This window comes from Stenella coeruleoalba (assembly GCF_951394435.1).
Source record: "Stenella coeruleoalba genome assembly, chromosome: 14".
Classification (NCBI taxonomy): Eukaryota; Metazoa; Chordata; class Mammalia; order Artiodactyla; family Delphinidae; genus Stenella; species Stenella coeruleoalba.
Genome location: NC_137160.1, coordinates 74,283,212 through 74,303,550, shown reverse-complemented (window position 1 = coordinate 74,303,550; position 20,339 = coordinate 74,283,212). Strand labels below are relative to the sequence as shown.

Genomic DNA, 20,339 nt, shown 5'->3' with positions numbered 1-20,339 from the left:
AGAAAAAGGAAAAGAAAATCATCTCAGAAATGAAAACTAAATTACTAGACGCCCAAAGGAGAATAAGTTCAAATGAAAATCTAATAAGTGGCATTAAAGAAAGGGAGGAAAACAATGAAGAGAATAAAATATGATGAAGAAAGAAATAAAAGAGATCACAAAGAAAATGGTTAATATGGAAGACAAGCAAAGAAGAAACAACATACATATAATTGCGGTAAGGGGAGAGGGGAAACGCAATGGAACAGAACTAATATTTAAACCTAAATTGAGAAAACAAATAAAATAAGATGTGAATCTATACATTGGAAGGGACCACCAGGTACTTGGGAAAATTAGCCCAGAATAATTGCTCTGGCACTTGTTCTAATGAAACTATTACACTTTAAAGACAAATGGAAAAAAAATCTTCAAAGCCTCCACGAAAAACAAATAACTTACTGTAACAAATTAGATTAGCATCTGACTTTTCAAAGCCAACATATAAAGCAAGTTGATAAATGAACAAGCATTTTTTTAAAAACTCAATGAAAGAAAAGGGTAAACTAAGAATTTTATATCCAGCTAAGTTATCCTTCAACTATCAGCGCTACAGACAAAACAAGTTTCAACATACAACAAGTAAGGGAATGCTGTACTTATCAGTCTTTCCTGATGAATCTCCTAGAGGATAAACTTTATCTATCTATCTTGTTGTAACAAGCAACATTGACAAAATAACCAATGGTGAGCATTTAATAATCTATAAATGTCATGTAAGACTAAAACAAAGATGGGAATGAGAGTAGAAAACTAATGTACAACAGTTATATACTGTGACAAAGTAGAACTACTACAACTAGAAAATGGGAAAAGGAAAACAGAAAAAAACTCATTGTTGTATAGGCAATAGGCAATAGATGGGTGTTTAAGGATAATGAAAAAAATCTGATAAGCCTGATAATAAAAGTCAAATAACAAAACAGAGGACTAAGGACATTCAAAAAGGTGTAAGTACTAGATTTAAAAAAATACAAACCTTCCTAAATACCCCCTCAAAAAACGGTTTTAAACAAAAAATTTTTAAATATACATCTTAGAAAAAAATTATATATATATTATATATATATATACACACACACACACACATACATACACACACACATCTTGTGAGAAACAATGCAAGGAAACACTACAGTTGACCCACGAACAACATGGGCTTTAGAGGCACCGATCCTTGCGCAATTGAAAATTCATATATAACTTTATAATCAGCCCTCTATATCCACATTTCTGCTTCCAACTGCATGGTTTCAACCAACGGCAGATTGTATCATACTGTACTACATATTTATTGAAAAAAATCCGTGCATAAGTGGACCCGTGCAGTTCAAACTTGTGTTGTTCAAGGGTCAACTGTAAGTATAAAACATTAAGATAGAAGACTTCCCTGGTGGTGCAGTGGTTAAGAATCCGCCTGCCAACACAAGGGATATGGGTTCAAGCCCTGGTCCGGGAAGATTCCACATGCCGTGGAGCAAGTAAGCCTGCAAGCCACAACTACTGAAGCCCGCGTGCCTAGAGCCCGTGCTCCACGACAAGAGAAGCCACCACAATGAGAAGCCCGCACACCACAACAAAAAATAGCCTCCACTCTCCACAACTAGAGAAAAGCCCATGCACAGCAACAAAGACCCAGCGCAGCCAAAAATAAATAAATAAATAAATTTATTTTAAAAAATGTTATGATAGAGTTGATACCAAACCTATCAGTCATAACAATAAATGTGGATGAGTTTGCTATTAAAAGAAATCAACAAACCTATGAATATTTATGTACCAAACACAGCAATCATCTTTGTGAAGCAAAAACTACAGGAGATGCAAGGAAATGCAGATGGAAACACACCAATAATAGGAGACTTTAATACACCACACTCAATACAAGATAAAATAGACTAAAAAAATAGGTAAAGAGATAGAAAATCTAAATAACATAAACAATAGGGTAGATCTTATGTGCATATATTGTACTCCACACCCTGATAATAATTACACATTTTTCTCAAGCGCCTAGAGCATTTCCATAAAAATTGATCAGATATATACAGTCACAAGGAAAACAGTAACCCCTATAAAGTAGAAGTATTACACAGAACAATATCACAATGCAATAAACCTGAACTTCACTAACAAAAGCAAAAAACAGAAAGGCCCTTCTACCTGGAAATTTTAAAACCTTCCATTAAACAACAATTAGGTAAAAGGGGAAATACAAGCTGAATTACACAATTTGTAAGAAATAATGGCGGGACTTCCCTGGTGGCACAGTGGTTAAGAATCCACCTGCCAATGCAGGGGACAGGGGTTTGATCCCTAGTCCAGGAAGATCCCACATGCCGCAGAGCAACTAAGCCCGTGCACCACAACTAGAGAAAGTCTGCACACAGCAATGAAGACCCAAAGCAGGCATAAATAAATAAATAAATAAATAAAGTTTATCATGGATTCTATTAAAAAAAAGAAATAATGGCCATGAAAACACTACATATCAGCATCTATGGGATACAGCTCATGGAGTTATCAGTGGAAAATTCACTACACAAACAACTAACATTAATAAAAAATATAAGAGAATAAAAATAAAGTCCCAGTTCAAAAAAAAAAAAAAACCCTAGAAAAAGGACAAAGGATAGCACAAGGAAGGAAATCTATTTTATAAAGATAAAAGCAGGGGACTTCCCTGGTGGTGTGGTGGTTAAGAATCTGCCTGCCAATGCGGGGAACATGGGTTCGAGCCCTGGTCCGGGAAGATCCCACATGCCGCGGAGCAACTAAGCCCATGCACCACAACTACTGAGCCTGCACTCCAGAGCCCGCGAGCCACAACTACTGAAGCCTGCACGCCTAGGGCCCGTGCTCCGCAACAAGAGAAGCCAGCCACCACAATGAGAAGCTCGCACACCGCAACGAAGAGCAGCCCCCGCTCGCCAGAACTAGAGAAAGCCCGCACATAGCAACGAAGACCCAATGCAGCTAATAAATAAATAAATAAGCAAAAATCAAAGAAAAAGAAAACAAAAAAGTAGTAGATCTAATTAATAAAAATCCTGCTTTTTAAAATTAACAAAATAGACAAACCACTAGTTAACTTATTCAGGAGTACAAAAAAAAATCACAAATACACAAAACAAGAAATGACAAGGGGGAAATAAGCATTGAAACAGAAGAAAAAAAATTTTTAAAGAAACTATTTTGCAGACTGCTGTGCAAATAAATTATAAAATCTAGATGAAGTGAATAATTATCTAGGGAAATAAAGACTGCCAAAACTGAGTCCATTAGAGAGAAAACTTAGGCAAACCAATTTCTATATAAAAATAGAGAAAGCAATTTTAAAACTACCCCACAGAAAAGCACCAGGCCCAGATGGTTTCAAAATGGAATTCTATCAAACTTTCAAAGACCAGACCATCCCAGTGCTCTATAAATTATTCCAGAGAGTCAAAAGGAAAGGAAAACGTACCACTTCCTTTCATGAAGCAAATATAACACCGATACCTATACCAGATAAAGACAGCTACTTCATTGATACGGAAGGCAGACACCTTGCTCCTAATTTTAATAAGATTCTAATTATTTTAAAATTATAATGATGGTTATACTTCAGTATTTAAAAAAAAAAGTCCTTAAACCTACAATTATCAGGTTAATGAAGTGAACGAAGGAAAAAACCATTCTGTCTCCCCTCTACAGCTCTCTCCCAGCATCTTCCTCCATTATTGGTCTTCATTAAATGAAATACTGCGGGCTCAGAGGTTGCTTCATTTTTAAATACCGGTCATCCAGCCTGGGCCGCCACCACCTATGGGGGATCTGTTCCCTTACTGTCACCACTGTTATCTCCTCTTTCTTTTTTAAAATAGATTCTAGAAGAATGTCTCAGGTTTGTCCTCAACCTCACCACTGGGAGGGCTGCCTCAAGGGCACTCTTTACTGCTTCTAGCAAGATCTTTTTATTTGTTTATCTTCCTGTTTTTCATTCCCATTTCATCTTTCCTTATCTCAGCCAACTACTTCAGGCAGCTCTAATTTTTTATAGACTCAATGTCCTTTAGAATCTTGTTGAGAACACAAACATAAACTTTCTAAAACCTTTTAAAATTCATTTACTAAAACAGCACATATAGGTATGAAATTCCGAGAAAAAGCCCAAGCTTCCCTTGCATCATCAGAAGTCACTAGTTAGCAGTTTCCTAATCTTTGAGAAATGTCTCGTGCATATACATACGTATACTTACCTACGTGTGCATGTGTGCAAACACACTACTCTCTCTATGCCAGCCTGTGTGGAACACACACATACACAAATGCAATCCTGATCTACACCCCAATTTTTTCACTTACTACGACGCAAAGATCTTTCCGTGCAAGCATTGTTTTTTTTTTTTTTTAATTTATTTATTTTTGGCTGCGTTGGGTCTTTGTTGCTGCGCGCGGGTTTTCACTGGTTGCGTCCAGCGGGGGCTACTCTTTGTTGCGGTGCGCGGGCTTCTCATTGTGGTGGCTTCTCTTGTTGCGGAACACGGGCTCCAGGCATGTGGGCTTCAGTAGTTGCAGCACGCGGGCTCAGTAGTTGTGGCTCACAGGCTCTAGAGCGCAGGCTCAGTCGTTGTGGCACACGGGCTTAGTTGTTCCGTGGCACGTGGGATCTTCCCGGACCAGGGCTCGAACCCATGTCCCCTGCATTGGCAGGCGGATTCTTAACCACTTTGCCACCAGGGAAGTCCCCGAGCATTCTTTTTAATGGCTATACACTATTCCATTATAAAAATGTACCGTCTATAATTTAATCCCTATTAGAGGACATTTATATTATTCATAGATTTTTGTCATTACAAATAATGCAGCATATCACACCCTTTATAATCATCTTTATACACTTTTACAAGTAAATAAATATCTGTAAATTAAAATTGTAGAAATAAAACTGCTTTGACAAGAGTTTTTTTTTTTTACTCTGACAAATTTGCCAAACCACACTCAAAAGAAGGTACCAGTTTTGACTCCCATGAATTAAGCATGAAAGCCCGTTTTCTCCCAGTTTTGCCACTACTACGTATATTACCAAACTTTTTTATCCGAGTCATGGAAAATGGTACCATTCTAGTTTGCATTTCTATGTGAGACTAGCACTTTTTCATGTTTTCAGACCACTTTTTTTTTCATTTTCTGTGAGTTGTCAGCTTGTCATTGTTCATTTTCTATTGGATTTTTTTTCTTACTGATTTAAAGGGGCTCTTCTTGATAGAACCAGAAAATGATCCTTTATTATACATGTGACAATATTTGTCTTAGCTTTTTTCCCTTTTTACTTGCTTGTGGTTATTTTTTTTCCCCAAAGAAATTCATCTTGGCATGGTTAAATTTATCAGCTTTTTCCTTTATGGCTTCTGGGTTTCTTGCTATGTTTAGAAAAACTTAACCCACAGCACTGTTGTGAAATGGAAATAAATTAATACACATAAAGTGCTTAGCACAGAAAAAAACTCCAAGGAGTTTCACCTGTGGAACTAGGAATTTAGTTTTATGTCAGAATAAAACACAATAAAGGCACAGATTTTAACAGGACCCTGCAATGGGTACTAAAAAGGGGGGATGACTGGGAGAAGAAAGTAAATAAGACAGAGATGAGAAGTTACATCAAGAAAGAGTATGGAGAAAAAGAGAAGACAGAATTATTATTTACTACTAATAATATTTTATATTTAATAAAACTTTATAAATTATAAAATAGAAAAGACTTCTCCATGCTTATATTATTACATACACTTTTTTTCCCCTCAATTATCAACTAGCTCTGATAGCAAGGGAAAAAATAATTTACTGGCCATTATATATTATGACTGGTTAAAATTGTAGCTACATTTACTGTTTGCCATGTGCCAGCATGCAAAGTAGACTCCAGAAGTCAAACTTTTAACCATTACACTCTGCTATTTATTTCTAAAAATTTCTAAAGCAGAACTCTGACTGTAGATGGTCTTCATTCACAACCATGTGTTCTCACCTTTGTATATTTTACAAAAATAACACTTATGTAGAGTATCCTGCTGATGCTGAGGGACATTATAAAAGTGACTTCCACTGCTGAAGGTGACGCTAGGTAACTACAACCACCACCCATCAGGTAGATTGGCAGAGGAGATAAGGCAGGTGGTCTCTTTAGCCCTTTATTAAATAAACCATTATTATTTCATTTCCAACCAACTTCTAATTATACCTATCATGTTTTTAAGAGTGAACATACAGACACACACACACACAAAAGAGTGAACACAGGAGAGTGATGTTTACAGGGGAAACTTAGTAACCAGCATTTAGCACAAAGGCTAGACAGAGGATGGGCTTAATAAACATGTGTTATCGCTGTTGTTATCATTATTATTATTGGTGGAAGATATGCAGATAGATTCTTCTCTTGCATAATTATGTTAGTTTCACACAGACCATTTTGAGATATGAATCATTTATGTTACACTGCCTTTTCAAAAACTGAACTTCACAGCTCAGGAGCTGTCCCTACATTATCTCAAACAGTATATAATTAGAAATTGAAAGTTCTATTCCATAACCCACCCACTTGAGTTTTGATATACTGTAAACTCTCCTTCCTTGGCTATTTTTTTCAAAAAGCCTTTGTATTTACCAAAAAAGTCTTTCCCAATTACATGTTTAATATTTGTAGTGCAATTACTGGCAGTTTTGTGATTTGCAACATGCTTATCGCTAACACAGAGCAGTTAGAGTTCATTCAACCCCTGAGATCTGAGTGAGAGACGGTAAGGAAGAATAGTGGAGTTAATAGGACTAGTATGATATTATAGAGCTGGTCTCAAGGATTATTACATTGGTAATATTAGGTACTGAGGCTGTACATCTCTAAATCCTGCCTCCATCTCCCACCTAGTGTGAATTCAAATAGCAGAGGTTAGTCTCCCCAAAAGGTAATGTAAATGTATCTGTATTATCTAAAAGGAGGGGAAAAGGGCAAATTAGTATATCTACATTTGGGTCTGTCAACAAGGTGCGTCCATACAGGATGAGAAAAAACAGATAAATTTCCAGTCTTCCTCATTTATACAGTGGGCACTTGGTGAATGACTGCTGCCTGAATTAACTTCGGGGAATGAAGAAAAACCAGGGAGGAGAAAAGAGAGAGGAATGGCATAGCGAAAACGTCACACAGGGAAGCGGGGGAAGAACGTTCTCCTCTTGCACATTCTAACCCCTGCAAACCTGCCAGAGCTTGACAATCCCTTCTAATCGGTCATCCTCTGGCACTGTCTATTATTTATTAAGACTCTCAGGTCATAACATGGTCCAGGTCGGTACCACCCATCTCACAGAAAGAGCTTGAAAACACATACACACACAACACCAACACTCATGAAAAAGAGCCTCAAATCAATGTCTAAAACAAATCAGTCCTGTGCTGAGTGGGCCTGAAGAAAGGAAAGACAGAATCCCTGCCTCCAAGAGAGTTTACAAACCCAAACTATTTGCCCAGAAATCTAAATCCCTCATTAGTGAATACAGATTCTGCAAAGGCTTAGCTCACTGACGCCAGGACCTTATTTATGTCAAGTGAGTTTAAAAAAAAAAAAATGCTGATGAACCAAAAAGAAAATACAATGATGCTGAATATTTTATCTATGTCCCCTTCCCCCAGTGATGTGGGGAAACAGTCAAGCAGGCCAATAATTTCAGGAACTTATTCTCAAGGCTGCTATGCTAAGAAGGGAATTTAAACTAGGGATCTGAAGTCTTATTTCAGTTTCTTGCCTAAATATAAAGTGATACTGGGTATAGCTTTCTTACCCGCTGTTCCAGAAAAATCATTATCTTTGTCCTTGGGGAGAAAGTTTAGAGTTTGGTACTTTCTGCAGATTACAAGAATATTCCTCTTTTCCAATTAAATTTTAATTTTCTATGGGAAAAGGATGAGTCACAAGGGAGGGGCAGTCGATAGGGACAAGCATTCTAGGTAACAGAGGCAAGAAAAAAAGTTAAGGCAGCTAGCTTTCTAATGGTAGTGGATAGCTGCTATGTCTTTATAAATCATTATCTTTTCATAGTTTCACTGGTCAGCATCTCTGCTCTGATGACAAGACAATAAATGGAAACTGCCTCCAAAAGTCTTTCCACAAATGGCTTCTACCCTGTTCAAAGCCTCTCTCTCTCTTGTCTGCTCTCCCTGGGTCCACTCCAGCCTCCTACAATCCTCCCTTCACAGCAGCTAGAGGGATATTTTTAAATAGATCAGCTCACGCCACTCCCCTGATCACATCCTTCTACAGTTTTGCATTGCTCTTAAAATACAACCCAAACTCCTCTCCATGGTCCACGTGACAGTGAGGACCTTAAAAATCCCTGTGTGGTCTAGTCTCCACCTACAGCCCCTATCTCAGCTCCTCCACGTGCTCCCTTCTGTCCTTCAAGCAGTCCAAGAACTCCCTACCTCAGCACTCCCGCACTTGCTGTTTCCTTAAAACCTGGAACACCCAATGCCTAGCACAGTGCCCCCCGCACTTAGTAATCCCACGATAAATAAGTTAAATCCCAAGTTCTTGAATGAATGGGTCAGTGTTTCATTAGAGTGGGTCGATGGAATGACACAGACTTGGATCTATAGCTTACTATTTTTAAAATAAACATATTGCGTGTGTGTATATGTATGTGCGTATAGACAGACATATATACAGTGTGCATGAACGTGTATATCAGTATACAAGTAGGTACGTATTCTAAACAGTATACTCTATACTGACAAATTTCAGTTTCAGTTTGGTACTATGTTCATCAAACTCATTTGATGCTGGCCTACAAGTCTGTCTCCCTCTCTAAATTCAATGCTCCTTGCGAACATGAATCGTATCTTTCATATTTCAGTGCTGCCAAGGACCACAGCATATACAAGCTTGCTAAATGCACACAACCCTCCAAAACTCAGTAATGAACTGGGCTGCATTTTAGGGTGTTTGAATCCATTTCGGGGAGGGTCTCAAACCGTTGGTTGCAGGCTACAATTGCCACAGAACCTGCCAAACATCAGTATTTGCCTTCCCCTTCCTTAAAAAGGTAAGCATTGGAGAGCAAGTGCTGTCTGTGTTTCCCAAAGGGAAAGAGGAATAAGCACAGTATCTTCTATTGTTCCACAGCTGCCTAACAAAGTACACCAAGGCCCGCTAGTAACAATTACAAACAAGGGTTGGCTCTGCTTTTCCAGCTCTTACGTGACTCTCTAACATTCGCCACACTGACACTTTCAAGAAGGGTAAGTGATCTTAGCAGTAGCCCCTGCATTTGAGCAGCTCTGGACAAAAACCCGAGCTTACATCGGGGCAAGACATTAATAAAGACAACCAGTTTCAACTGGAAAGACGTAGAACTGTTATTTTTCAGTAAGGCAAGTTTATTTACTCCTACAGGATAGAAACAAACAGGGCCACTAAGGAGAGCCTGGGACAAATGTACCTGACCTGCATCAGATAAATCAAAAGCCTAGAGTCTGAGAACGAGCTAAATTTCCTGGCCCTCTCAGTTTAAGCCCTCAGACACTACCTTCCAGAGGAACAAAAGCAAATGCAAAAGATGCACCAGATGCTGAAGAATACAGCCAGTTTTGTCAGCTAAACAAGGCAGAGTAGGGCAGCCGAGCAATCTCAAAATCTAAACTCAGCACTAGCATTGCTATATTACCTGGGTAGGAGGGAGAATCATATAATTGCTCATACCTTCCTTTCCTTACCTGTGATGTTGAGATGTATCAGCATACTGAATATATGACATTGTAATTATTAAATGCATACAAACTCTAAACCTTAAACCCATGAAAAAAGAGTTACTTTGATAATTAAACAAAACAAAATTCAGAATATTAGTCATTCAGGAGTCAGCTCATATGATCACCTCCTCAGAGATTTTTCCTAAACCCATTATCAAAACTAACCACATTCTCCACATTTGGTTTATTTTTTTCCCTCCCAGCAGTTATTACTACCTGAAATAGTCTCATTTATTCATGTGTTTGTCCACTTTCTCTTTCAGCCATAAGAACAACAATCTTTGCCTATTCTACTGCTTCATCCTGCCTGGTTCAATAACTACTTGTTGAATGAATTAATTCTGAGGTTAAAAATCATTTGAAAAAGAACACAGTTCGCAGACTAACACTATCTGATTTCAGGACTTGTTATAAAGCTACAAGATCATGTGGTATTGGCATAAGGAAAGTCAAATAGATCAATAGAACAGAAGAGAGTCTAGAAATAGGCCCACATATAAATGGACAACTGATTTTCAACAAAGGTACAAGTTCAATAAAGACGGACAGTCTTTTCAACAAATGGTGCTAGAACAACTGGATACCCATATGCAAAAAAGAGAAGATACAGCCACACCTCATACCACATACAAAAGTTAACTCAAAGTGGATCATAAAGCTAAAACTATAAAACTTGTGGAAAACAAGAGAAAACATTTGAGACATTTTGGGTCAAGCAAAAATTTCTTAGGAATGACACCACAAGCATGATCCTTTTTTTTTTTAATTGATAAAGTGGACTTCAGCAAAATTAAAAACCTCCGTTTAAGACATTTTAAAAAATGAAAAGACAAGCCACAGACTAAAAGAAAATATTTGCAATTCTGATCAAAGACTTGTATCCAGAATAAGAAACTCTCAAATTTCAATAAGAAAACAAACAAGTAAATTTCATTTTTTTTTCACAAGTAAATTTTAAAAGGGAAAATATTTAGGGCTTCCCTGGTGGCACAGTGGTTGAGAGTCCGCCTGCCGATGCAGGGCACATGGGTTCATGCCCCGGTCCAGGAAGATCCCACATGCCGCAGAGCGGCTGGGCCCGTGAGCCACGGCCGCTGGGCCTGCGCGTCTGGAGCCTATGCTCCGCAACGGGAGAGGCCACAACAGTGGGAGGCCCACGTATCACAAAAAAAAAAAAAAAAGGGGGGGGTGGTGGAAATATTTAATCAAATAGACGTGTCACCAAAGAAGATATACAGATGGCAAATAAGCACATGAAAAGATGATCAACATTATTAGTCACCAGGGAAGATACAAATTAAAACTACAATGAATAAATATCAAATCATTATACTGTACACCTGAAACTAATATAATGTTCTATGTCAATTATACCTCCATTAAAATATTAAATAAGTAAAATTAAAATTTAAAAGTGCTGATATGGGGGAAAAAGCTACAATGAGATACAATGACACACCCTTTAGATGGCTAAAATTTAAAAACTGACCATTCCAAGTGTTGACCAGTATGTGGAGGAACCGAACTCTAATACACTGCCAGTGGGAATGTAAATGGTAATGTAAATGGTAACCACTTTGAAAAAGTTTGGCAATTCCTGAAAGAGTTAAATATACATCTGCTATGTGATCCAACCATACCACTGATAGGTATTTACCAAAGAGGAATGAAAGTATACATCCATACAAACACTTGTACATGAACATTCAGAGCAGCTTTATTTGTGAAGCCAAATTCTGAAACAACCCAAACATCCATCAATAGGTGGATAGATAAATAAACGGTGGTACCTCCATAAAATGGAATATTACTAATCAATAAAAAGTAAGGAACTATATGACACACACTACAACATGGATGAATTTCAACATAATTTTGCTGAGCATAAGAAGCCACACATAAAAGTCCATTTACATAAAATTCTAGGAAATGCAAACTAATGTATAGTAACAGAAAGCAGAAGAGTGTTTGCCTGGCAACAAGGAAGGGATTATAAAGGGCACGAGGAGCCATCAAAAGGGGTGATGGATATGTTCATTATCTTGATCGTGGTGATGGTTTCACGAGTGTATACACGTGTCAAAACTTATCAAATTGTACACTTAAATATATGCAATTTGTTGCATGTCATTTATACCTCAATAAAGCTGGGTTAAAATAATAAAATAGACCTACGATCTGAAAAATAATAATAAATAATCCCCAATTATGTGTGTTACATTCATAATCTGCTTTTTAGGTGGCACACGTTTCTTTTCCATAATAGGTAAGGGAGGGCTGGAGGAGAGGAGGAATTACTCCGTTTCAAACTGTCATCTTTACCACTTGCTGCTTTGGCTATACCCACACTTCCTGGCTTCTAAACTAACAAGCTGGACAATGTAGGGTCTATTACTACCCAGCCCCTACCCCACTCCCAGCCCCCAGTCTTTGTCTCCTAAAAGAAGCAGATCCTTACTTGTCTGGAAGAGCAGACACAAGGAACAAAAGGCTCAATGACTATTTGACAGATTAAATAGACAACTGTTTTATTTAAAAGCTCCCTAAGGAATTAAAACATTTGAGGCTATACACTGTTCTGCTGAAATGCAATTATGTATTACCCAGATCTGTAAGCACTTGCCAACAGACCTGTCCAAATCACTCACTTCCCAAGTTTTCAGTTTTCTTCTCTCTCTCTTTTCATTCCATGAATGAATAATGTGCAGGTATTTCTAAGAAGACATTCCTAATATTTTGAAAAGTCTCTCATTCAAATAACTCCAACAGCTTGAAACAGTTTCTCAAATGTCTAAGACGGTGACCATAACAGGACAATGAAGTCTAAACAATGGGTCTTATATATGAATCGTATATAAAGAGTGGAAATACAAAATAGCAGGATCATTATCTGAAAACAGTAGATCACACTACTGTTTAACAACAAAATTAAGGCTTACAAATTATTGGCAATACTTATAAAATAATAGTAACCTGGTAATTAACAAGAGGGTTCTGGCTCCATCATTTATTGATTGAGTGGCCTTAGGCAAGTTGCCTAACTTCTTTTTTTTTAATTTATTTATTTTATTTATTTATTTTTGGCTGCATTGGGTCTTCGTTGCTGCGCATGGTCTTTCTCTAGTTGCGGGGACCGGGGACTACTCTTTGCTGTGGTACGTGGGCTTCTCTTGTTGCAAAGCACGGGCTCTAGGCGTGCGGGCTTCAGTAGTTGTGGCTCATGGGCTCAGTAGTTGTGGCTTGCGGGCTCTAGAGCACAGCGCGGGCTCTAGAGCACAAGCTCAGTAGTTGTGGCGCAAGGGCTTAGTTGCTCCGGGTCATGTGGGATCTTCCCCGACCAGAGGTCGAACCCCGAATCCGTGTCACCTGCATTGGCAGGTGGATTCTTAACCACTATGTCACCAGGGAAGCCCAGGTTGCCTAACTTCTGAAACTCACTTTACTCATCTTTAGAACGGGGATAACAATACCTAACTCATAGAGTTATAGCAAGGATTAAACTTGTTTGGCATACAGTAAGAGCTAAATAAATGTTAGCTATTAGTAGTATGATTACCCTGAGCTTTCAAAGGATCTCATTAATTCACTAACCTTCCTTCTGACTCTTAGGTTCAAATCCTATCATTTACTAGCATGTTTCTTCTGAGCCTCAGTTTCCACATCCGTAAAACGGGGGTAATTAATGTTACCTGACTTTTAAGGTTGTGAAAGATTAAATAACTAGACATACAGCTCCCTTCCCTTCCATCTCCCAAAGCGAAGATCGCAGAGGAAGGAAATACTTCTAATAGCTGCAGATACAGTCAGTTTTTCCATTTCTGGCACGTGAGGGGTGGGGGGGAAAGGAGATGCAAAGAGGCATATAAAGGGGTCAGGGATCCTGAGTAAAGCCCCCAAATGCGCGCAAGAGGCAGAGGGACCCAGAGCGACTCGACCGTCGGGGGCCTGGCCCCGCGCAAATGGCCCCTACTCTCCCCTCCCGCGTCCCAGGCCGAGGAGCCTCCCCAAGTGAGCGGGGTTATTTCGGAATCACCATGAGGCAATTCTCATGAGGCAATGGGTCAGGAATGCGGCGCCGAGCCGGGCCGCTGGCGTCCGCGGTTCCCCGGGCGGTTCTACCTGCCCCGTCCAGACGGGCATCCCCAGGGCTGCGGGAGCCGGAACTCGGGGAGGCAGGAAATGAATGGGGACCCGAGGGGAGGGGGCGCGGTGGGGCCGGACCCCCGGGCCCGGGAGGGCTAGGGGGTTGGGACGGAGCCTGCCTCCGCGACCCCGGGCGGGAGTCCGAAGCCCAGCTGGGCCGCCTCCTCCCGGGCGGGGCTGAACGAAAGCGGCGGGGGCCGGGCCGAGGCCCGCGCCGGGCCCTCGGGGCTCCTCACCTCCGCGATGTCATGTTCCTCCCGCCCTCCGGCTCCGCGACGGACCCGCTCCTAGCTCAGGCTCCGCTGGGCCCGGTCACATCGGGCTGGCCCAAGGGAGGCCCGCTCCGGACCGGACGGGGGGCAGAGCCAGCCGGCCGCGCGCAGACCCCCCTCCAGGCCTGGGGATCCCAGAGACTGTGCAGCCGCCCCCCAAGCCCGGTTCGCTCCTCCTCCTCCCCCGCCCTTCGCTGCCGGCGCCGCTGTGACGTCACCCCACGCGACGCCCGCCGCTACTTCCTGCTTCCATGCCGCCGTGGACTGAGCGGCGGCTGGTGATGGCAGTTCGGTGGCTCACTGGAGCTTTCTCCGCGCTGTTTCCAAAGCACCTTCTCACCCTCTTTTAGATCTTGGCGTCAGGCGGTGCATTGCGCGCTCAAGTTGCACGCACTCGCGTGAATTGATCGCATCCGCTCCCACCGTGTCAATCTCCATCCCTGCGCCAAGTCGAATTTCATTCATTTCATTCCACAAATAGTCGCTCCACTTACTAGCTGTGTAACCTTAGGAAAGTTGTTTGGTTTCTCTGAGCCTCAGTTTCCTCCATTCCTTCATTTCTGTAAAATGAAAATAGTAATTGTATTTTCTTCGTAGGATTATGGGGAGGATTAAATACGTAAAATGTTTAGAACTAGGCCTGGCCTATTTAATAAGTGCTTTGTGATTATTAGCTGTATTAAATATCATTAGAAGGACACATCTGAGTGTTTTCTATCTGCTAGGCACTGATTTTTGACTATGGGGTTACAACAGTGAACTGAAAGGACAAAAATCCTGGTGTTCTCATGGGAGGAGCTACAGTAATCAAGATAAATAAAACACACAAGATAATACTCCGGTCCTCATTTCCCTTCTTTTTTCCATAGCCCTTTATATTATTTTAAATAGGTTACTTATGGAAGGCTTCACTAAGGATGACATTTGAGTAAAGGAGCAGTCAGTGGGAATAATTTAGGGGAAGAACATTTAAAGGTCAGAGGCCGGTGCAAAGGCCCTGAGGCAGGAGGCTGCCTCCTGTATTTGAAGAAAAATGAAGAAGTCTCTGGCTGGAGCACAGTAGGAGATGGGAGGGGTATAGGAGATGTAAAGAGAATAGTAGAAAGGAGGTGAGAAAGGGGTAGAGATGGTATGGGGTTGTAGAGGCTATTTAAATGAACAGTAAAATGGAGAGCCACTGAAAGATTTTCAGCAGAAAATGAATGTAATCTATGCTTTAAAAGTATTACTTTGGGTACTTTGAGTTATTGGATCAAGAGGGCAAGGCTGGAAACAGAGACCAGTTCAGAATAGTAGAATACTGTAATATTGGAGATGATGGAGATGAGGTAGCTCAGACCAGAGTGAGAAGGTAGAGCTTTTTTACCTGATGAATGCTCCTGTGACTCATTAAGGGCCACAGATCTAGTAAATGGCAGAACCAGAATTCAAACCCACATCTATAGAGCTCCAAAATCCTCATTTTTTCCTCCCAGTGCTCCACATCTCATTCCTATACAAAGAATTCTCATACAGTATGCTAACTGCTTCAGCATTGATGTTACCCAAAAATCCTTTAAAAAATTGTATTTAATATATGCCAGTTTAATTTAGGTAATAGGTATTCAACAAGCAGTTGTCTGGCCTGTTTCTCTCCATTCCCCTGAAGCCTGGCCCCCCCAGATGAGCCAAACAACATCCTGACTGATCTTAGGCCTGCAGGCTTGCCTTCTCCAATCCATTCACCACATAATAGCCACAGTAATCTAAAATGCAAAACAAGTTGCTCCTTAAATTGAACACTTCAATAGCTTTTCTTTTTTTATATATAAATTTATTTATTTATTTATTTTTGGCTGCGTTGGGTCTTCGTTGCTGCACGTGGCTTTCTCTAGCTGCAGCAAGTGGGGGCTACTCTTTGTTTTGGTGAGCAGGCTTCTCATTGCAGTGGCTTCTCTTGTTGCAGAGCATGGACTCTAGGCGTGCAGGCTTCAGAAGTTGTGGCACACAGGCTTAATTGCTCTGCAGCATGTGGGATCTTCCCGGACCAGGGCTCGAACCCATGTCCCCTGCACTGGCAGGCGGATTCTTAACCACTGCACCACCAAGGAAGCCCTTCAATGGCTTTTCATTGCTTTTAGGATGCAGTCAAAAAAAATTTTTAACAACCACCTGGTCTTGTCCCAGCTCACTTTACTAGTCCCTTCTCTCCCCACCACTCTATGACCCAGCCATACTGAAAAACTTTCAGTTCCTCTCAATAGCCATGTTCTCTCCCAGCTCAGGGCCTTTAAACAATCTACTCCGTTTCCCTGGAGGATTCTGACCCCCATCCCCATGAACTCTCGTCCATGCCACTGATCTCAGGCTAGAGGTCATCTCCTCTGGAATAGAATAATCTGATTCTCCCAGTCCATCTTAGATGGTCCCCAAGACAGCTATCCTAGCTTAGAACTGAACACACTCCATTATAAACCTAAGACACAATATCATATGAGGATTAAGTTCTTAATCTCCAAAGGTCAGCCAGCCTGCCTGCCTGCCTGGATGTCCTTGGGTAAGTCACTTGAGTCCTCTGTGTCTCAATTTACTTCTCTGTAAAATGGAGGGATCAAAATTCTACCCACCATAGGGTAGGTTGTGAAGAATAAAAGAGTTAATGTTTGTGAAGTACTTAGAACAGTACCTGGCAAAGTAAGCATGTGATAAATGCTGGTTATCATTTGTCTCTTTTCCAAAGTAAACTGTAAGCTTCCCCCAGCCTCCACCCCTTGCTGTGAGGCTTGCAGGATCTTAGTTCCCTGACCAGGGACTGAACCCAGGCCACGGCAGTGAAAGCGCTGAGTCCTAACCACTGGACTGCCAGGGAATTCCCAAACTGTAAGATTTTTGAATGCAGAAACCATTGCTTCCCCAGTTTCTCCAGTGTTCTGTACACTCCGCAGCTAGAATGATCTTTCTACAATACAAATCTAGTCATGTCCTGTTCTATGAAGGAAGTTCAAAGCCTTTAGCACTGAATGAAGATCCTTCTGTTAACACATCAGGCCCTTCTAAAAGTGAACTATGCTTACCTGTTCAGTTTCCTTTACCTCTACTTCCTCACATAATCTGGCAGTTTCCAAAGGCCTCTGGCTGTTTCTTGTATACCTGTCTTCCAAAGTTTAATTCCTTCTGTCTGGAATACCCTTTAAACTCGTCTCCATCTGGAAAACTAAGTGTCATGCAAGATTCAGCTCCAACACAACTAGCTCCTCTAGGAAATATTCACTGCGCACACCATTTGACTACTTCCTGAGAATAAAATAGAAACCCTGTAGCTGGGAATTCCCTGGAGGTCTTCATCTTTATATGCCCAGAGCCTAGCACAGGGCTTGGCATATAACAAGCTTAAGAAATATTTATTTAGATACACTTTATTTTAATTTCTCTCTCAGCTACAAAAACAACACGAGCTCCTTGAAACAGGTCAAATAAAAACAGTAATTTTCCCTGCTCTACAATCTATATAACCTCCCTTCTCCAACCCCCACCAGGGTTAATGGTTTGGTGTGTATCCTTCCACACTTTTCTCTATACTTACATGAACCCACACACATATCCCACACCCACGCTCACTCAAACACGTAACATATATAGAGATATTTTTAATGCAGTCATAATATGTGTATATATTTATGGGTTCATAATATGTATATATTACACATACATATGTGTATATATGTACATATGTGTGTATATATGTATAAAAATAAAACTCTGTGATTTATTTTTTTCTCTTAAAATATAATGAACATCCCTCTAGACCAGCACTGATTTTCCAATACAAATATGTGAGTCATACATGTAATTCTAAAGATTCTAGTATTCACTCTTTTTTAAAAATAAATTTATTTATTTATTTTTGGCTGCACGGGGTCCTCGTTGCTGTGCACGGGCTTTCCTCTAGTTATGGCGAGCGGGGACTACCATTGTGGTGTGTGGGCTTCTCATTGTGGTGGCTTTTCTTGTTGTGGAGCACGGGCTTTAGGCGCACGGGCTTCAGTAGTTGTGGCACATGGGCTCAGTAGTTGTGGCTTGTGGGCTCTAGAGCGCAGGCTCAGTAGTTGTGGCTCACGGGCTTAGTTGCTCCGTGGCACGTGGGATCTTCCCGGACCAGAACTCGAACCCGTGTCCCCTGCATTGGCAGGCGGATTCTTAACCACTGCGCCACAAGGGACGTCCAGTATTCACACTTTTAAAAAGTAAAAAGAAACAAGTGAAATTAATTTGAAAAATATGTTTATTAACCCAATATATCAAAATAATATCGTTCTACATATAACTAATAAATATAAAAAATTGAGTTATTTTACCTTCTTTTTTTCTTGTTAAACCTTTGAAGTCCAGTGTGTGTGTGTTTTTTTTTTTTTCTGTACGCGGGCCTCTCACTGTTGTGGCCTCTCCTGTTGCGGAGCACAGGCCCCGGACATGCAGGCCCAGCGGCCAAGGCCCATGGGCCCAGCCACTCCGTGGCACATGGGATCCTCCCGGACTGGGGCACGAACCCGCGTCCGCCACATCGGCAGGCGGACTCTCAACCACTGTGCCACCAGGGAAGCCCCAGTGTGTATTTTACACTTACAGCCAATGTGTAAAATCTCAGTGTGAACTGGCTACATTTCCAGTTCTTAATAACCACATTCGGCCGATGCACCCATTCTGGACAGAACACTGAGATGTAACCCAGTCTTTTCCATATCTGCATAATATTCCATAGTATGGATGTTCACTATTTAGTCAATTCCTGTGCTAGTAGATATCCAAGTTATTTGCAGGGTGTTTTTGTTGTTGTTGTTTTGGGTTTTCTTGATGGTGTTTGCATGAACTTCCTTATGAGAAAATTGAGTGAGGGAGTGAGCCATTATGTTGATCTTAATATTAACATTTAGGGAGGAGGGTTCGTGGCAAGAATCATGCCTTGTAGGCCGCCCTGGGCGGTCTCGTCTTCCTGCAGCTTGTAGACCCTCAGGCTTAGGAGCTGTTTCAAGCACACAGCCTTGAGAGAGTAAGGTGTTCTTGAGGCCATCTGTACCAAATCCGTGACTGAACCCAGTGAAGACCTCTGTATAAACATTTAAGATTCTGGCATCACATGCGGAGACCTACTCTTTTAGCCACCAGCTGCTGGAGACAGCCTCGTAGACAAAGGGCTCCCAAGTCATCCTCTTATAGCTGAACAGCTACTGTAGACCCTCATAATCTGACTTCAGAATGGAGACTGCCACATTCACAGCCGTGCAGCTAACAGGGCCTTGGTGCTCCTGCTGGGTGTCAGGCCTGAGCCTCTGAGGTGGGAGAGGTAAGTTCAGGACACTGTACAACCAGAGACCTCCTGGCCCCATGTAATACCAAATGGCGAAAGCTCTCCCAGAGATCTCTATCTCAACGCTAAGACCCAGCTCCACCCAATGGCCAGCAAGCTCCAGTGCTGGACGCCCCATGCCAAACAACTAGCAGCACATTAACACAACCCCACCCATTAGCAGAGAGGCTGCCTAAAATCATAATAAGTTCACAGACACCGCAAAACACACCACCAGATGCGGCCCTGCCCACCAGAAAGACAAGATCCAGCCCCACCCACCAGAACACAGGCATCAGTCCCCTCCACCTTGTGTAGGAAGCCTACACAAGCCTACACCAACCTCACCCACTGGGAGCAGACACCAAAAGCAATGGGAACTATAAACCTACAGCTTGAGAAAAGGAGAACCCAAACACAGTAAGCTAAACAAAATGAGAAGACAGAGAAATATGCACTAGATGAAGGAGCAAGGTAAAAACCCACCAGACCAAACAAATGAAAAGGAAATAGGCAGTCTACCTGAAAAAGAATTCAAAGTAAAGATAGTAAAGATGATCCAAAATTTTGGAAATAGAATGGAGAAAATACAAAAAATATTCAACAAGGACCTAGAAGAACTAAAGAGCAAACAAACAATGATGAACAACATGCTAAATGAAATTAAAAATTCTCTAGATGGAATCAATAGCAGAATAACTAAGGCAGAAGAACGGATAAGTGACCTGGAAGATAAAATAGTGGAAATAACTATCACAGAGCAGAATAAAGAAAA

General features: G+C 41.1%; 1 protein-coding gene across 2 annotated transcripts in view; it reads right to left on the bottom strand.

Annotated features, from left to right (window-relative positions):
• Window positions 1-14,486, bottom strand: part of PTPN11 (protein tyrosine phosphatase non-receptor type 11) — a 78,354-nt gene extending 63,868 nt beyond the window's left edge. Inside the window, exon 1 of one of the 2 annotated variants that reach the window (XM_079943500.1) lies at window positions 14,206-14,486. In XM_079943500.1, the coding sequence (XP_079799626.1) occupies window positions 14,206-14,219 (14 nt within the window). In that variant the 5' untranslated portion in view covers window positions 14,220-14,486. The remainder of the gene's footprint in view (window positions 1-14,205) is intronic. The other variant, XM_079943501.1, reaches the window with a different exon arrangement.
• Between the last annotated feature and the right edge of the window lie 5,853 nt (window positions 14,487-20,339).